The 14,322-nt window shown below is 31.1% G+C and overlaps 1 protein-coding gene across 1 annotated transcript; it reads right to left on the reverse strand.

Moving 5' to 3' along the window:
- Positions 1 to 12,344: 12,344 nt before the first annotated feature.
- Positions 12,345 to 13,462, reverse strand: LOC119608440 (putative nuclease HARBI1). The gene is made up of 2 exons (XM_037962857.1): positions 13,362 to 13,462; positions 12,345 to 13,308 (listed from the first exon to the last, which is right to left on the reverse strand). The coding sequence occupies exons 1-2, from the start codon at positions 13,460 to 13,462 to the stop codon at positions 12,462 to 12,464; spliced, it is 948 nt and encodes a 315-aa protein (XP_037818785.1). The 3' UTR covers positions 12,345 to 12,461.
- Between the last annotated feature and the right edge of the window lie 860 nt (positions 13,463 to 14,322).

The following is a 14,322-nucleotide window of genomic DNA, read 5'->3' on the forward strand; positions in this document are numbered from 1 at the left end:
GGCCTTGAGCTGGGCTCAACCGAGAGGACTCAATGTTAACCCGGCAAAAACGGAAATCTGTCTTTTCACAAGAAAGACAACAATTTCTACGTATACTGAACCTTGCTTCCTGGGCAAGAAGGTGTAATCCTCGACCGGAAATTAAAATGGAGATACCACATAGAGGATAGGATCAACAAGGCACATCGGTGCTGGGCGATATGTAGGAGAACTATAGGCATGAAATGGGGTCTTAGTCCTACTATGACAAATTGGCTTTATAAAAGTGTAATTAGACCAATTCTAGCTTATGCTTCAATAATCTGGTGGACTGCTTTAGACAAAAAGTGCAATATCAAACTACTACAGGGAGTTCAGCGTACATGCTGCTTGGGTATAAGTGGTGCCATGTGTACTACTTCAACCAAGGCTCTGGAGACGTTGCTAGATATTCCACCCATTGAAACATATTTAAGATATGAGGCGGCGCTTACAGCCGAACGGCTCTTACACAGAATATGTCGGAAACTTTGAAACGCTGATCCCAGATAGAATGTCTTGGTCAAGCGGAACATTAGAGCAAATACCATTAGGAATCCGTTGTTACACGGATGGCTCTAAATTGGGGGACAAAGTGGGGCTGGGTTTCTATATTGACACAGAAATATACCACCGTTTACCAAATCATAACACAAGCTTCCAGGCTGAAGTACGAGCAATAACGGAATGCGTAAATTGGATTAGAATAAATATGGCGCCCACAGCGCTTAATATATTTACCGACAGCCAGAAGGCGATTAGGGCGATATCAGGCGATAGAACTAAATCTAAGACCATATTGGATTGTAAGAAAGCTTTAACTGAATACTCTCCCAGAGGTAAGGTTCACATCATATGGGTACCAGCCCACTCGGGAGTAGTCGGTAACGAAAGGGCGAATGTAATAGCTTTAAAGGGAAGGGAGCTCGAGGCAGTTAACCTGACAAACTCAAAACCATTCGACGCAACAAAAGCTGAACTAAAAATATGGGTGAGACAATCCCATAAGGCCTCTTGGAATAATAAAACAGTAGGTAGAAGCACGAAGATCCTATGGGGTGACCCTGATCTATGCAAAATTGGACCTTCGGATTCAGATGAATGTAGAGCATGTGGAGAGGACCGTGAAACTCTGGAACACTTTCTTTGCCACTGCCAGGCATTCGTCGAAGTTAGATCCAAGTAACTTGGAAGTGATGTTATTCCGGAAATAACATTCCTGACTAACACTGATTGGAAGATTCTTAGGAATTACGTTCAAGAAACTGAGTTTCTGAACACTGAAAAATAATTCTTTCAGTTTTTTTTATGATAAGGAGCGCACAACAGGCCCGATAGTGGCCTAGGTGTATTTCTTCGGATTTGATGTAGTATACATCCTCCTATCGACCTACCTACCTACCTACCTAATAAAAAGGCTCTTGAATCTGATTTACGACCATTTTATTCAATTAAGGATGAAATATTTGAAGTTGTGGGTATTTTATTTAAGAACAAACGGATTCTTATACCGAAAAGTTTAAGATCGAAAATGTTACAGAATATCCATAAAGGACATATGGGTATTCAGTTTTGTCAACAAATAGTGAGAGGTTCAATTGATTGGCCGAATATTAATAAAAATATCTATAATGTAGAATCAAGCTGTGACACTTGTCTTAAATATAGAAATGTTAATCCCAAAGAAGAACTGAAAAGTCATGAAATTGGTATAAAGTCGGATGCGATATATTTGAATTTGAAAAGAAAATGTATTTAGTAGTTGTTGACTACTATTCGACATATTTTGAAGTCGAATTTTTAAATTCAGGTTATACCGCCACACAAGTTATCACAAAATGCAAATCAATGGAAATTTATATAAATGCCAATATTCTGGCTCTGATCCGTATATAGTTTTTTTGCAATATCGGACAACACCTAAAAATAATTTGCCAAGCCCATCGGAAATATTAATGAGCAGAAAATTGCGAACAAAAATGCCTACTCATTTAGATGATTTGAAACCAAAAATTCTTGATTCCAAAAACCTTAAAAAACTTCTGAGAAAACGGAAAGATAAATCATCTAAATATTATAACAAAGATTCCGTTGATCTAAAACAAGTGGAAATCGGTGAAAAAATATATATAAAAAATCTTGACTCAGTATGGTTTCCGGGTAAGATAATAGTCAAATGTAAGGAACCAAGATCGTTTTTGATAAGGGATGAAAATGGTATAAATTACAGAAGAAACAGACAACATATATTGAGGATAACAACTAAAATGCCTAATAATTTCGTTACTGATTCATATAAACAAAAAAACAATTCTGATGAAAGTTATATTTATCATTATACACAAAATTCTAATAACGAAAATGTTAATAATACAAATGATAACGAAAATGTTAGCATTAGTAATAAAGAAAATATTCAAATTAATGATAATTTGGAAACAAATATCAGAAGTAACCAAAATGAAATATATACATATAAATTTGGAAGAAAGGTAGGCTAAATTTGTAATTTATTTTTTATATAAGGTATTAAATACATAACTTTGTAAAATATATTTGTAATTTATTACATATATAAGTTATTTCTTATTTTGTAATTTTTTTATAATTTATAACTTCTCTTTATAAAAAGGGGAATGTTACAGTATGTTTATTGACAACATTTATATTGGATTGTTTAAAGTAGTCAGTAATCAGTATTCATAAGTAAGTTTTTTAAAACTTAATTTGTTATAACTGAAACTCACTAATAAATGAACTCTTAATAAAACAACAAGTACTCTTTTTATATTTTTATTGTTTTGAGGACTTAGCACGTTTGTATACCACAGTAAAAGTACAAGTTTAAAGTAAAAATAAGGTAATTTTCTGATTGTACCATGTCACAGTGGGGCAGAATGGAAATTTTTTGGAAATAAATCTGGCATTTCTAAACGGCTGATCCGATCGGGATAAAATTTGGCGTGAGCGTAGCCAAGGAGTATTCGAGTTTAAGTTTTGAAGATGAACCCTGCAGATGCCCCAGGGACGGCGCTGTGGCGGCTCAAAGTAGGGTACCTACGACATGTAAAATTTTTAAACTCGTGCCATTTTTTTGTTTTTCATCCAAATACAAAGATTTTTATATTTTGTGAAAGCGCTCGACGAGATCTTGAAAAAACATGCTTGGACATACTACTTATCTCTTATAATATCCGAGTTATAGGCATTTAAAAATTTAGTGATACAAAATTTACCATACCTTGGTCCGCCTTTTTTTGAATACCGGGCGTAATTTTGGACCAAATGGACTCAATTTTTTCTTGTTAGTTAGACAACAAAATTTCCAATAATATACAAAAAATTTCAGATCAATATCGTTTACAGATCCAAAAATATACGTTTTTTAATTTAAAAATTCAAAAAATTTTAGATTTTTGGCGTTTTTTTTGCCAAAAATGTGTCTTAACTCTTTTATTAATAAAATAAAATTTTTATTAAGAACATATAACAATTTTATAGTTTTCTAAAAGGTATCTTTACGCAGAACGCTTTTGCGTCCTTCCGAATATGACCTATTTTTTATCAAAACTTCAACTTTGGGCGACATGTTCTAAAATCCCAAAGCTGGGATCAGAAAACTGAAAGCAGTTTTGGAAACCTCAATATGTTTTCTATTTACTCCAAAAGTATTTTCCCAGCCCTGAAAGAAATGTGGACCCTATGGGCAAAAAAGTAAAAAATCCCATTTTTGGGATTTTCAGTCCTATTTTTGGGAATTGCGGGATGCCCTTTGACCTTTTCAATTTTTTTTTTTGCATATTCTTATTTGAAATGACAAATTTAACAAGCGTTGAAAATTTCATTGAGTTTTGTTCATAAATAAAGATTTTGTCATATATTACATATTTGTTTAATTTCTAAAACTATGATTTATATCAAAATTTTAATAGGATCGCAGATAGCTACAACAATTTAGTCCATATTTATCCCTTAATATCATTTTTTAGTTAGATATGGAAATTCTCGACCCTTTACAAAAAATTTCAAGCCAATATCTCAATTACATTCAAAAATATGTTCATTTAAACCTGTGTCCTTTAATTTCATATTTTAGTATTAAGTATGACAGCACATATTTAAATCTTATATTTACCTATTTTCTATTTGTTTGCTTATCCTTATAATTGAAAGGTCCTATTATGCTTAAATTTTCAAAAATTTATAACTATTTTTTACCTAAATTTTTTCGACAGATCATTTCGTTCTGTTTCGTTTATGATCATGTAGGTAAAAATATACAGGTAATGATAATTTCGATTCATTCACTAATAAGAAATATCAATGACTGAATTACAGGTTATAGTAATATAGTCCTAAATGTTAATAGGTAGACAATTTGTAATTTTTTACTTTGAAATGACAAGAATTGGTATATAAGTAAACTTCTTAGATTTTAAGTACCATATTTAATAAATCTACAATGAAGATTACATTAAACGAAGAGTTGTGTTCCGTTTTATGGAGTGTATCTTCAAAAGGGCCAGAAAGAATTGAAGACATTTCAAATTATATAAAAACTACATATAGTAGAAAAGTAGACAAAACAGCCATATCAAAAATTGAAAACTTTTTAAAACTTTTTGATGTAAAAAGTAAGTCTGTGGATGGAAATCAAAAGAAATTTCTATTAAAATTTTGTAGTTGGATGGAAACTACTACGGAAATCTCAACTTTCAACACATCAACAGGAGCGCCTTGCAAGTCATACGAAGACTTATGTTCAAGGTCAAAAAAAAAGAGGGACACACAAAAACTTTTTTCAATCTCAAATGAGGAAATTGCTGATACATTTAACGAAATGCTGAAAAAGGAAAACCAACCTATGGATGTCGTACATATTGCAACTATTCTTCCTAATGCATCACCAAAACGACTTAAGCGAATTGTGGAAAGTATATTAACTCCAACATCACAATAAAATTTTACTGAAGAGGAAGCAATAGCGCTTATGTTGGAACTGGGTCTCAGTCGAAATAAGTACCAAATATTAAGGAAAGCTCTGCATGAAAAAGGACACAATATATTACCATCATACAAGGCGATCCAGGAAAAAAAAACAAACTATCCTACCATCACCTATTGTTGTTAATGATGTGGAAGCTTGTATTGATATATCATCTTTGCTCGAAAACACAGGATCAAGAATTGTGTCAGACTTTTCAGAAGACCAACTAAGGAAAATTCATAACTGTGATGTTGTCTTAATATGTAAGTGGGGATGTGACGGTTTATCAGCACTTCCAGAATACAAACAAGCTTGTGGAAATCGGACATTAGCAGACTACAAAAGTGTATTTATGTCATCATTAGTGCCATTACGAATTCGTTCATATTCCCTTAATCCATCATCGTCAAGCATCGGAAATTCATTTGAAGATATATATATCAATACAACTCCGGGTTCAAAAAATTTTTGTAGACCCATTGGATTTGAACATATAATGGAGTCAAAGAAAACAACAAAAGTTTTAGTGGAATATTTAAAAGATGAAATAAATGCACTGGAGCCCATTTGCATAAAAATAAAGGAATTCTCTATTAACGTATCATATCAGCTAAGCTTAACAATGATTGATGGAAAGGTCAGCAATGCCATAACAGAAACTTCTTCCTTCTGGAGATGCTCAATATGTAATGAGAAAAAGTCGCAATTCTCAAATATAAACAAAAGCAGAAGTATTAATGAAGAAGACCTGTCTTTCGGAATTTCACCACTTCATGCCAGAATACGATTTTTGGATTACTTTTTACACATAGCATACGACCTCAAATATAGAAGTGTGCCAGAGAATCTTACTAAAACAACAAAAAAACAAGGAAGATTTAAAGGACTTATATTACCTTCTGGATATGTATACCGATATGACAGATTATTTTATAGAAAATAAGTAGTGTTAGGAATTAACTATATAAGTAGGTTGTAAGAATTAATTGTATTATGTTTAAGATAAACATTTCAAATAAAAAAAGCTATTATACTAACTGATGATATTGTATTAAATTGTGTTTTATATTTCGGTGGGCGGGAAAGGTGGTTTGTGTGGGGTGATTTATGTGTTGTTGTGCGTGGCTCATAATAAAATTATAACTTTTTATTGTATATACAATGTTATAGTCTTTAATAAAATAATTAACTAAATAATTTTAAAAATTGTCCAAATATTTTATTCAACACCAAATGTATGTTCTGTCATACTTAATACTAAAATATGAAAAAGATGAAATTAAAGGACACAGGTTTAAATGAACATATTTTTGAATGTAATTGAGATATTGGCTTGAAATTTTTTGTAAAGGGTCGAGAATTTCCATATCTAACTAAAAAATGATATTAAGGGATAAATATGGACTAAATTGTTGTAGCTATCTGCGATCCTATTAAAATTTTGATATAAATCATAGTTTTAGAAATTAAACAAATATGTAATATATGACAAAATCTTTATTTATGAACAAAACTCAATGAAATTTTCAACGCTAGTTAAATTTGTCATTTCAAATAAGAAAATGCAAAAAAAAAAATTTAAAAGGTCAAAGGGCATCCCGCAAACCCCCAAAAAAGGAATGAAAATCCCAAAAATGGGATTTTTTACATTTTTGCCTATAGGGTCCACATTTCTTTCAGGGCTGGGAAAATACTTTTGGAATAAATATAAAACATATTGAGGTTTCCAAAACTGCTTTCAGTTTTCTGATCCCAGCTTTGGGATTTTAGAACATGTCGCCCAAAGTTGAAGTTTTGATAAAAAATAGGTCATATTCGGAAGGACGCAGTGGCAACATTTTCAAAAAATAGGACAAGTTTTTTACGCCAAAGCGTTCTGCGTAAAGATACCTTTTAGAAAACTATAAAATTGTTATATGTTCTTAATAAAAATTTTATTTTATTAATAAAAGAGTTAAGACACATTTTTGGCAAAAAAACGCCAAAAATCTAAAATTTTTTGAATTTTTAAATTAAAAAACGTATATTTTTGGATCTGTAAACGATATTGATCTGAAATTTTTTGTATATTATTGGAAATTTTGTTGTCTAACTAACAAGAAAAAATTGAGTCCATTTGGTCCAAAATTACGCCCGGTATTCAAAAAAAGGCGGACCAAGGTATGGTAAATTTTGTATCACTAAATTTTTAAATGCCTATAACTCGGATATTATAAGAGATAAGTAGTATGTCCAAGCATGTTTTTTCAAGATCTCGTCGAGCGCTTTCACAAAATATAAAAATCTTTGTATTTGGATGAAAAACAAAAAAATGGCACGAGTTTAAAAATTTTACATGTCGTAGGTACCCTACTTTGAGCCGCCACAGCGCCGTCCCTGGGGCATCTGCAGGGTTCATCTTCAAAACTTAAACTCGAATACTCCTTGGCTACGCTCACGCCAAATTTTATCCCGATCGGATCAGCCGTTTAGAAATGCCAGATTTATTTCCAAAAAATTTCCATTCTGCCCCACTGTGCATGTGTATTTCAAATTACACTACCATTCCGCATTAAAATCTCAATTTCTATAAAAAGTGGATTTATTACGTTTGCGTACTAAGCTAACGATTTTCTATTTGCATATATGTACATAAAAAGTTTTTTTATTTTAGCTAGAAATACGGAACACCTTAGTGGGACAGGTAATGTCGGTCATGGCTCCACCGAATGGCTCAGCACCTCCAATTGTAGTGGTACATTTCTGGAGAGTGGACCAAAAGTGCCTAATGAGCCTTGCGAGTTTAAGGAGAGAATAAACAGAAATCAATGAGCTTGACGATCTAAAGGTTGCGAATTATGATGATATGGGTATTCTTCAAGTGGATGCATTGGAATATATATGAAGCTGGTTATATAATCCGAAAGCTGAAACTTGAAGAATACGATTCTGATGAAAATTCCTATACCTGGGTCGATCGAGTTTCAAAAGGAATGCTGAAGAAGCCGGCAAGTTCATTTGTTGAACTAATAAAGAAACTGGAAACAGTTTTTTATAGCGAAAATCGGTTTGAAATCTCCTACTGTTCCCAGATCAGACAACGGCTAATTGATACGAGTAAAAGTGTTGATCTACTAGATCTACTATTATTAAAATCTATTTGCCACCGACAATTGTAGGCAATTTCATGGCTTTTTAAAATGTTTGTCGACTTCAAGTTGTCGACTATGTTTCATCATAAACATACATATTGAAATCATCATTAAGGACAACAGGTATGTTTTGTAATGATATGATTAAAATTATGTTATTTGATAACTTTTAAAATATATAAAATCACTTTTCAGAAGACTTCAATGTACAGCCCACAGCTGTTCGGTTTGTTGTTTCCAGATCCAGTGTTGCCAATTTAGCATTTTTAGTGCTACATTTAGCATTTTTTAAACTCATTTAGCACCCAAAAATTTAATCTAGCACCTAGCTCCTTTTTTTAGCATTTTTCAAATGTTTTTTGGCACTTTTTTAGCACATTTTAGGATTTTTGTACATATTCTTGTATGCCAATTTTAATTGTTCTTCTGTAAAAATATGGTTAAAAATTAATTATTAATTAGTTATGTACAACATAAAAATTTTTGTTTACTGGTTATCTGTAGAAATATCGGTTCGTATTTGATGAGCTTAAGTTACATTTTAAAAGGGCCACTTCCTGTGGAAAATGGCACAAAGCTAAACTAAAATCTTATATTCAATATATATTTCCAAATTTTTTTTTAATTGTAATATTCTTTACAAAGGATTTCATTTGTGTCTTCTCTTTAGACTTCTAATTAAAAATAATTGTAAACTCAATTTCAAAAATATTCACAACCAAAAATTTTTGCGTTACGCATCAACAAACTCGTTCAATGAAACGTTTCTGGAACTAGTTCTTTAATCAATGATTTAAGTTCGAGTTTTTGGAAACCGTCAATTATAATTAAAATTTCTTATAATAAATTCGAGATATTTTTCTACTGGTTTGAAGTAGTTGTTTTTAAAATCTGGACTAGTATCCCAATGTAGATATTTGTAACAATGGAAATATTGGAAGAAATGATTTCATCTGAACTTTTTAATCACAACATTTTTCGACAGAACTGTTTCGAGAATTAATGGCGATATTATTAGTTGCAATGTCGCACTTCCAGAATCTGGTTGTTTACTTCCGATCTAAAAAAAAAAAAAAATTATTGAATAAACATTTCTAATTCCGTATTAAAATCATCCTATAATAGTGGATTTGGTAGGTTTGTGTATTAAGGTAAAAACACTATTATGTAGTTAAAAGATACCAAAAAATAAAGCTATTTTAGAAAAATACTAGGGGAGCCATATAAAAAATCCTCTCTTTGGGATAAAGTAAGAATCGAAAAACTCTAAGGCCCATAATCTCAATATCCGATTATTTCTCCAATTAACTAACCGGCGCATTAATTATTGCGATATACTGTCGGTTATATATTTTGAATTTCTCATACAAAAATTACATTTAAATTTTAACAGTCACTTATGTAAGGTAACACTATAGAAAATTGAAGTTTTTACAATTTAAAAATAAAAATAATTTTCGAGAAGAAATTAATTTAAAAATATATGAACAATGTCACAAAACAATGAAAAACGACAAAGGGGTAAAAATTTCTCATTGAATGAGGAATATTTGCTAGTTGACCTTGTGGAGATACACAAATCCGTACTGGAAAATAAAAAGTCAGATGCAGTAACTTGGAGACAAAAAAATGAAACTTGGGAGAAACTTGCTTCAGAATTTGCAAGTCAGTCTGGGGTACAAAGAACGTGGAAAGCGCTACGCGACAAGTACGAAAATTTAAAAAGAAAGTCTAAAGTGGAAATAGCTACCGAAAAGCGTGAAACCTATCGAACAGGCGGGGGACCTACTGCTACGTCCATAGTTTCAAATATATCCGAAAAAATTTCTTGTCTTATTGGGGAATCTGCTACTGGCTTGTGTAATCCATACGACAACGATGGTAATGGTATGATTATTATATGTATGTGATTTTATCTTAATTCCTTTAATGACAAATTAAACCAGCTAAAGTCAGATATCGACCGATCCAAATAAATGTTTCTAGATGGATCTGTATTCCTGTAAAACTTCTTTCAAACTAATTTTAATGTGATACTGACATTTAAAGTCAATTATTTCATTTAAAGCATTTTGTGAATGGGTCCTTGTATGAGGCTGTGGCAAAAGCGATCAATTGTCACATCACTTTACAATATGATTTCGAAAAATACCGCAGTACTATATTTCAGTACTTTTCAGCACTTAATCTAACTTGTAATCTTTTGTCAAATAATCAATAGACTAATACATAAATTTGTCCATAGTATAGTTGTGTATAATCTAGTCTGCAGTCTAGTCTATAGTCTAGTCTATAGTCTAGTCTTTAGTCTAGTCTATAGTCTAGTCTATAGTCGAGTCTATGGTCTAGTCTATAGTCGAGTCTATAGTCTAGTCTATAGTCTAGTCTATAGTCGAGTCTATAGTCTAGTCTATAGTCTAGTCTATAGTCTAGTCTATAGTCTAGTCTATAGTCTAGTCTATAGTCTAGTCTATAGTCTAGTCTATAGTCTAGTCTATAGTCTAGTCTATAGTCTAGTCTATAGTCTAGTCTATAGTCTAGTCTATAGTCGAGTCTATAGTCTAGTCTATAGTCTAGTCTATAGTCTAGTCTATAGTCTAGTCTAGTCTATAGTCTAGTCTATAGTCTAGTCTATAGTCTAGTCTATAGTCTAGTCTATAGTCGAGTCTATAGTCTAGTCTATAGTCTAGTCTACAGTCTAGTCTAGTCTAGTCTATAGTCTAGTCTATAGTCTAGTCTATAGTCTAGTCTATAGTCTAGTCTATAGTCTAGTCTATATAGTCTAGTCTAGTCTATAGTCTAGTCTATAGTCTAGTCTATAGTCTAGTCTATAGTCTAGTCTATAGTCTAGTCTATAGTCTAGTCTATAGTCTAGTCTATAGTCTAGTCTATAGTCTAGTCTATAGTCTAGTCTATAGTCTAGTCTATAGTCTAGTCTATAGTCTAGTCTATAGTCTAGTCTATAGTCTAGTCTATAGTCTAGTCTATAGTCTAGTCTATAGTCTAGTCTATAGTCTAATCTATAGTCTAGTCTATAGTTTAGTCTATAGTCTAGTCTATATTATATTCTATAGTCTAGTCTATAGTCTAATCTATAGTCTAGTCTATAGTCTTGTCTATATTATATTCTATATTCAGTTTTGTCGCCTCTTTTTTATGTAAGCTACGTAAGCGATTCTAATTGTTTTCAATTAAATTTTAGGATTAAATACTGAACTTGAATCAAAAACTGAAGATGTTAATGATTCCATACAAGAATTACAATCTAAAACTGATGATATTAATGATTTCATTCAAGAGGTAAAATAAAAGATTTTACAGTTTAACAATGCTAATATTAAATTATTTTTAGGATTTCGTAAATTTAATAGAGATCGACGAGGAGGTGGATAAAGAAATGTATCCATCATCGTCTAAATGGAACCCTACAATATTAAAGGAAAAGGTTTCAAGTAAACTTAACCCAAATATGCCCAATGACCTATATATAGTACACATAGTTTTTGGTTATAAGATCCGTCACGTTTGTTTAAGTTCCGTTTTTTTGTTCACATACAAAGAACTCATCAATACCTAATGGGATATTGTGTGATCGCATTTTTTTTTTTTTTTTTGCTACTAATTTTAAGTTATTGAATTTTTAAATTTGTCATATTGTCATAATGACCAAAATTGGGTAAGTCCGGTAAATGCATTATGTGCGGAAAGTAAAATTTTGTACATTTACAAGTAAATTAATACTTTTTTTCTCAATTTATGTTTATAAAGAGTAGGTTGATTGTGATATGCGTCAAAGTTTCATTATTGTGTTTTAGTTTTGTTGTTGTGGCCCCTTTGTCCTATATATAGGAGGACTTTAAAAACCACTTTTTTCAATAATTTTTTAAAAATTTATAATTGCTTTGTTTTTTATTTCTCATTTGCTTCCAAAATAATATAAAACTAGTTTTAAAATGATCAAGCTCAATCAATGGGCATATCTGGGTTAATACCAAAAAGTTTAATCAACGAAAAACCAAATTAGAAGATGAAAAAGTAAAACTAATAAAGATACAGCAGGATTTTTATAGGGATGAAAATGCCAGAGCTGCTGAAAAGCACAAGCTCGAAATGGAAAAATATCAAAACGAAATTACATCAATACGATTAAAAAATGAACTTATCCAAAATGAAATAAAAGAGAAAAAACAACGCATCTGATCATTTGTATATTTTTATTTACATTGTGAATTTGTTAATTAAATATTCGCAATAAATGATTTATAAACTGAAATAAAATTTGTAATATAAGTTTTATTAGACCAAAATATATCAAAAAAATACTACTACCTTGCAAAATAACTGTTTATTAAAACGGTTCTGGCATTTGAATTTCTATTATTTGCATTTTCATGAACTTCGTTATCATTTTCAATAATTTCATTACTAATGTCGGGATGTTCTTCAAGAGGAAGGGGTTCTTTTCGTTGAGTACTTATATTGTGAAGTACCGCACAGGCAACGATAACAGTCATTGCAGTGTTAACAGCTATTCGCATCCCCATTGATAAAACTGGAAATCGACGTTTCCATACTCCAAAACATCTTTCAATAACGTTACGAGTTCTTATTTGTGACTCGTTATACAACTTTTCACAATTTGTTATAGGGTTAAGCAGTGGTGTCATCATATAGTCACATACCTTGTAACCACTATCCCCCAAAATATAGGTGTTTTTAAATTCTTTATTCTCAAGTCTAAATTTTAAACGGCTGTTATTAAATATTGTGCTATCATGGGAAGATCCGGGCCACCTTGCTACAATATCTTGAAAAATAAGTTCATTGTTGCACACAGCCTGAACGTTAATGGAAAAATATCCTTTTCGATTTCGAAAAAGTTCTGCATTATCACCACCAGGAGATTGTATGCGCACGTGAGTACAATCGATCGCACCAATTACTTTCGGAAATTTTGCTGTTTTATAAAACTCATTAATATTTTTTTGCATAGCATCGAATTTAATAAATTCGCTAGATAGTGAAGCAATTGCTTGTGAAACATCTTTAACTGCTCGACCTGCTGATGATATACTCAGTCCACAAAAATCGGCCACAGTTGTTAAAAAACTACCACTAGCGTAAAAACGCAGAGCTAACAAAAGTTTGGTTTCTGGTGATAATGCAAAATTTCTTAAAAAAAAAAAAGATTAACCACATTATCACTGAATTATGCTATTTCTCACCTTTCCGTTTTAGATAATAGTTGTTTGCTAATCCTGCTAAGGATATATTTACATGTTGACTTGGAAATTCGGAACCTCTTTCTAAAATTATCTTCATCCATATCCTCAAGGTAGTTTGGTCTATTTTTATAGATTCTCTCAGCATTTTCTTGAGGCTGAATCTCTTCAATTCCTCTTCCATTGAGATTAATTCAAAAACTCTGCTGTTCATTATTTTATTTTTATTTGTGGATATAAAAAAATTTTTGTTTTTTAAAACTGAAAAAAGTAACAGTTATGTCAATTTATTGTATCGATAAATTATTAACCGTATGATGAGTTCCGGTTAGCATTTAACGATAGTATAAATAATAAAATTTTATTGAGAAAACAAAATTACGCTGACAGGCCGAAAAACGATAACCAGAGATTGAGATTATGGGCCTAAAACTAGTTATTATAAAATTTTTTTCTGTATTAAAATCGAAAACATTTGAGCATTTTTTTCTTTATTTTTAGCACTTTCTAGCATTTTTTTCAAAACAATCTAGCACTTTTTCGCAATTAGGTTTTGGCAACACTGCTCATTATTGGTTATTAATATAACCACAATCGTATCTACGATGACATTTGCGTTATTTGATGTCTAGCCGTCCGTATTACCCACCAAAAATTGCCTAATATTATAACCTTTAATAAATAATTTATTTGTATTTGAACCCAATATCAGAAACAAAAGAATCCTTTAACAAAATTGTATTTTTTCTTTACTTCAAGATCAATTGAGGCAACCAAACAACGTGACTGAGAAAAAATTAAGTGAATCGTGGTATAAAGAGCAATAAATTTAAACAAATTTTGATATTAAACAATTTTATAAACAAAATATACATATCAAAGAAAATAAGTTTTTTCTTATCAAGTAAAATTTTTGGAACTAGTTTGAAAGCTATCACAAAAATGTATATACAAACATTTAAAT

Source organism: Lucilia sericata, unplaced genomic scaffold, assembly GCF_015586225.1.
Source record: "Lucilia sericata isolate MDLA Ls3-8-SP2 unplaced genomic scaffold, ASM1558622v1 Contig000835F_arrow, whole genome shotgun sequence".
Taxonomy (NCBI): domain Eukaryota; kingdom Metazoa; phylum Arthropoda; class Insecta; order Diptera; family Calliphoridae; genus Lucilia; species Lucilia sericata.

What these genes read in the sequence shown, in the direction of transcription:
- LOC119608440 (XM_037962857.1), bottom strand. Translation starts at nt 13,462, where the DNA reads ATGGATGAAGATAATTTTAGAAAGAGGTTCCGAATTTCCAAGTCAACA. An exon ending in CTATTATCTAAAACGGAAAG is followed by an intron (nt 13,309 to 13,361) that starts GTGAGAAATAGC and finishes TTTTTTTTTAAG; the next exon opens with AAATTTTGCATTATCACCAG.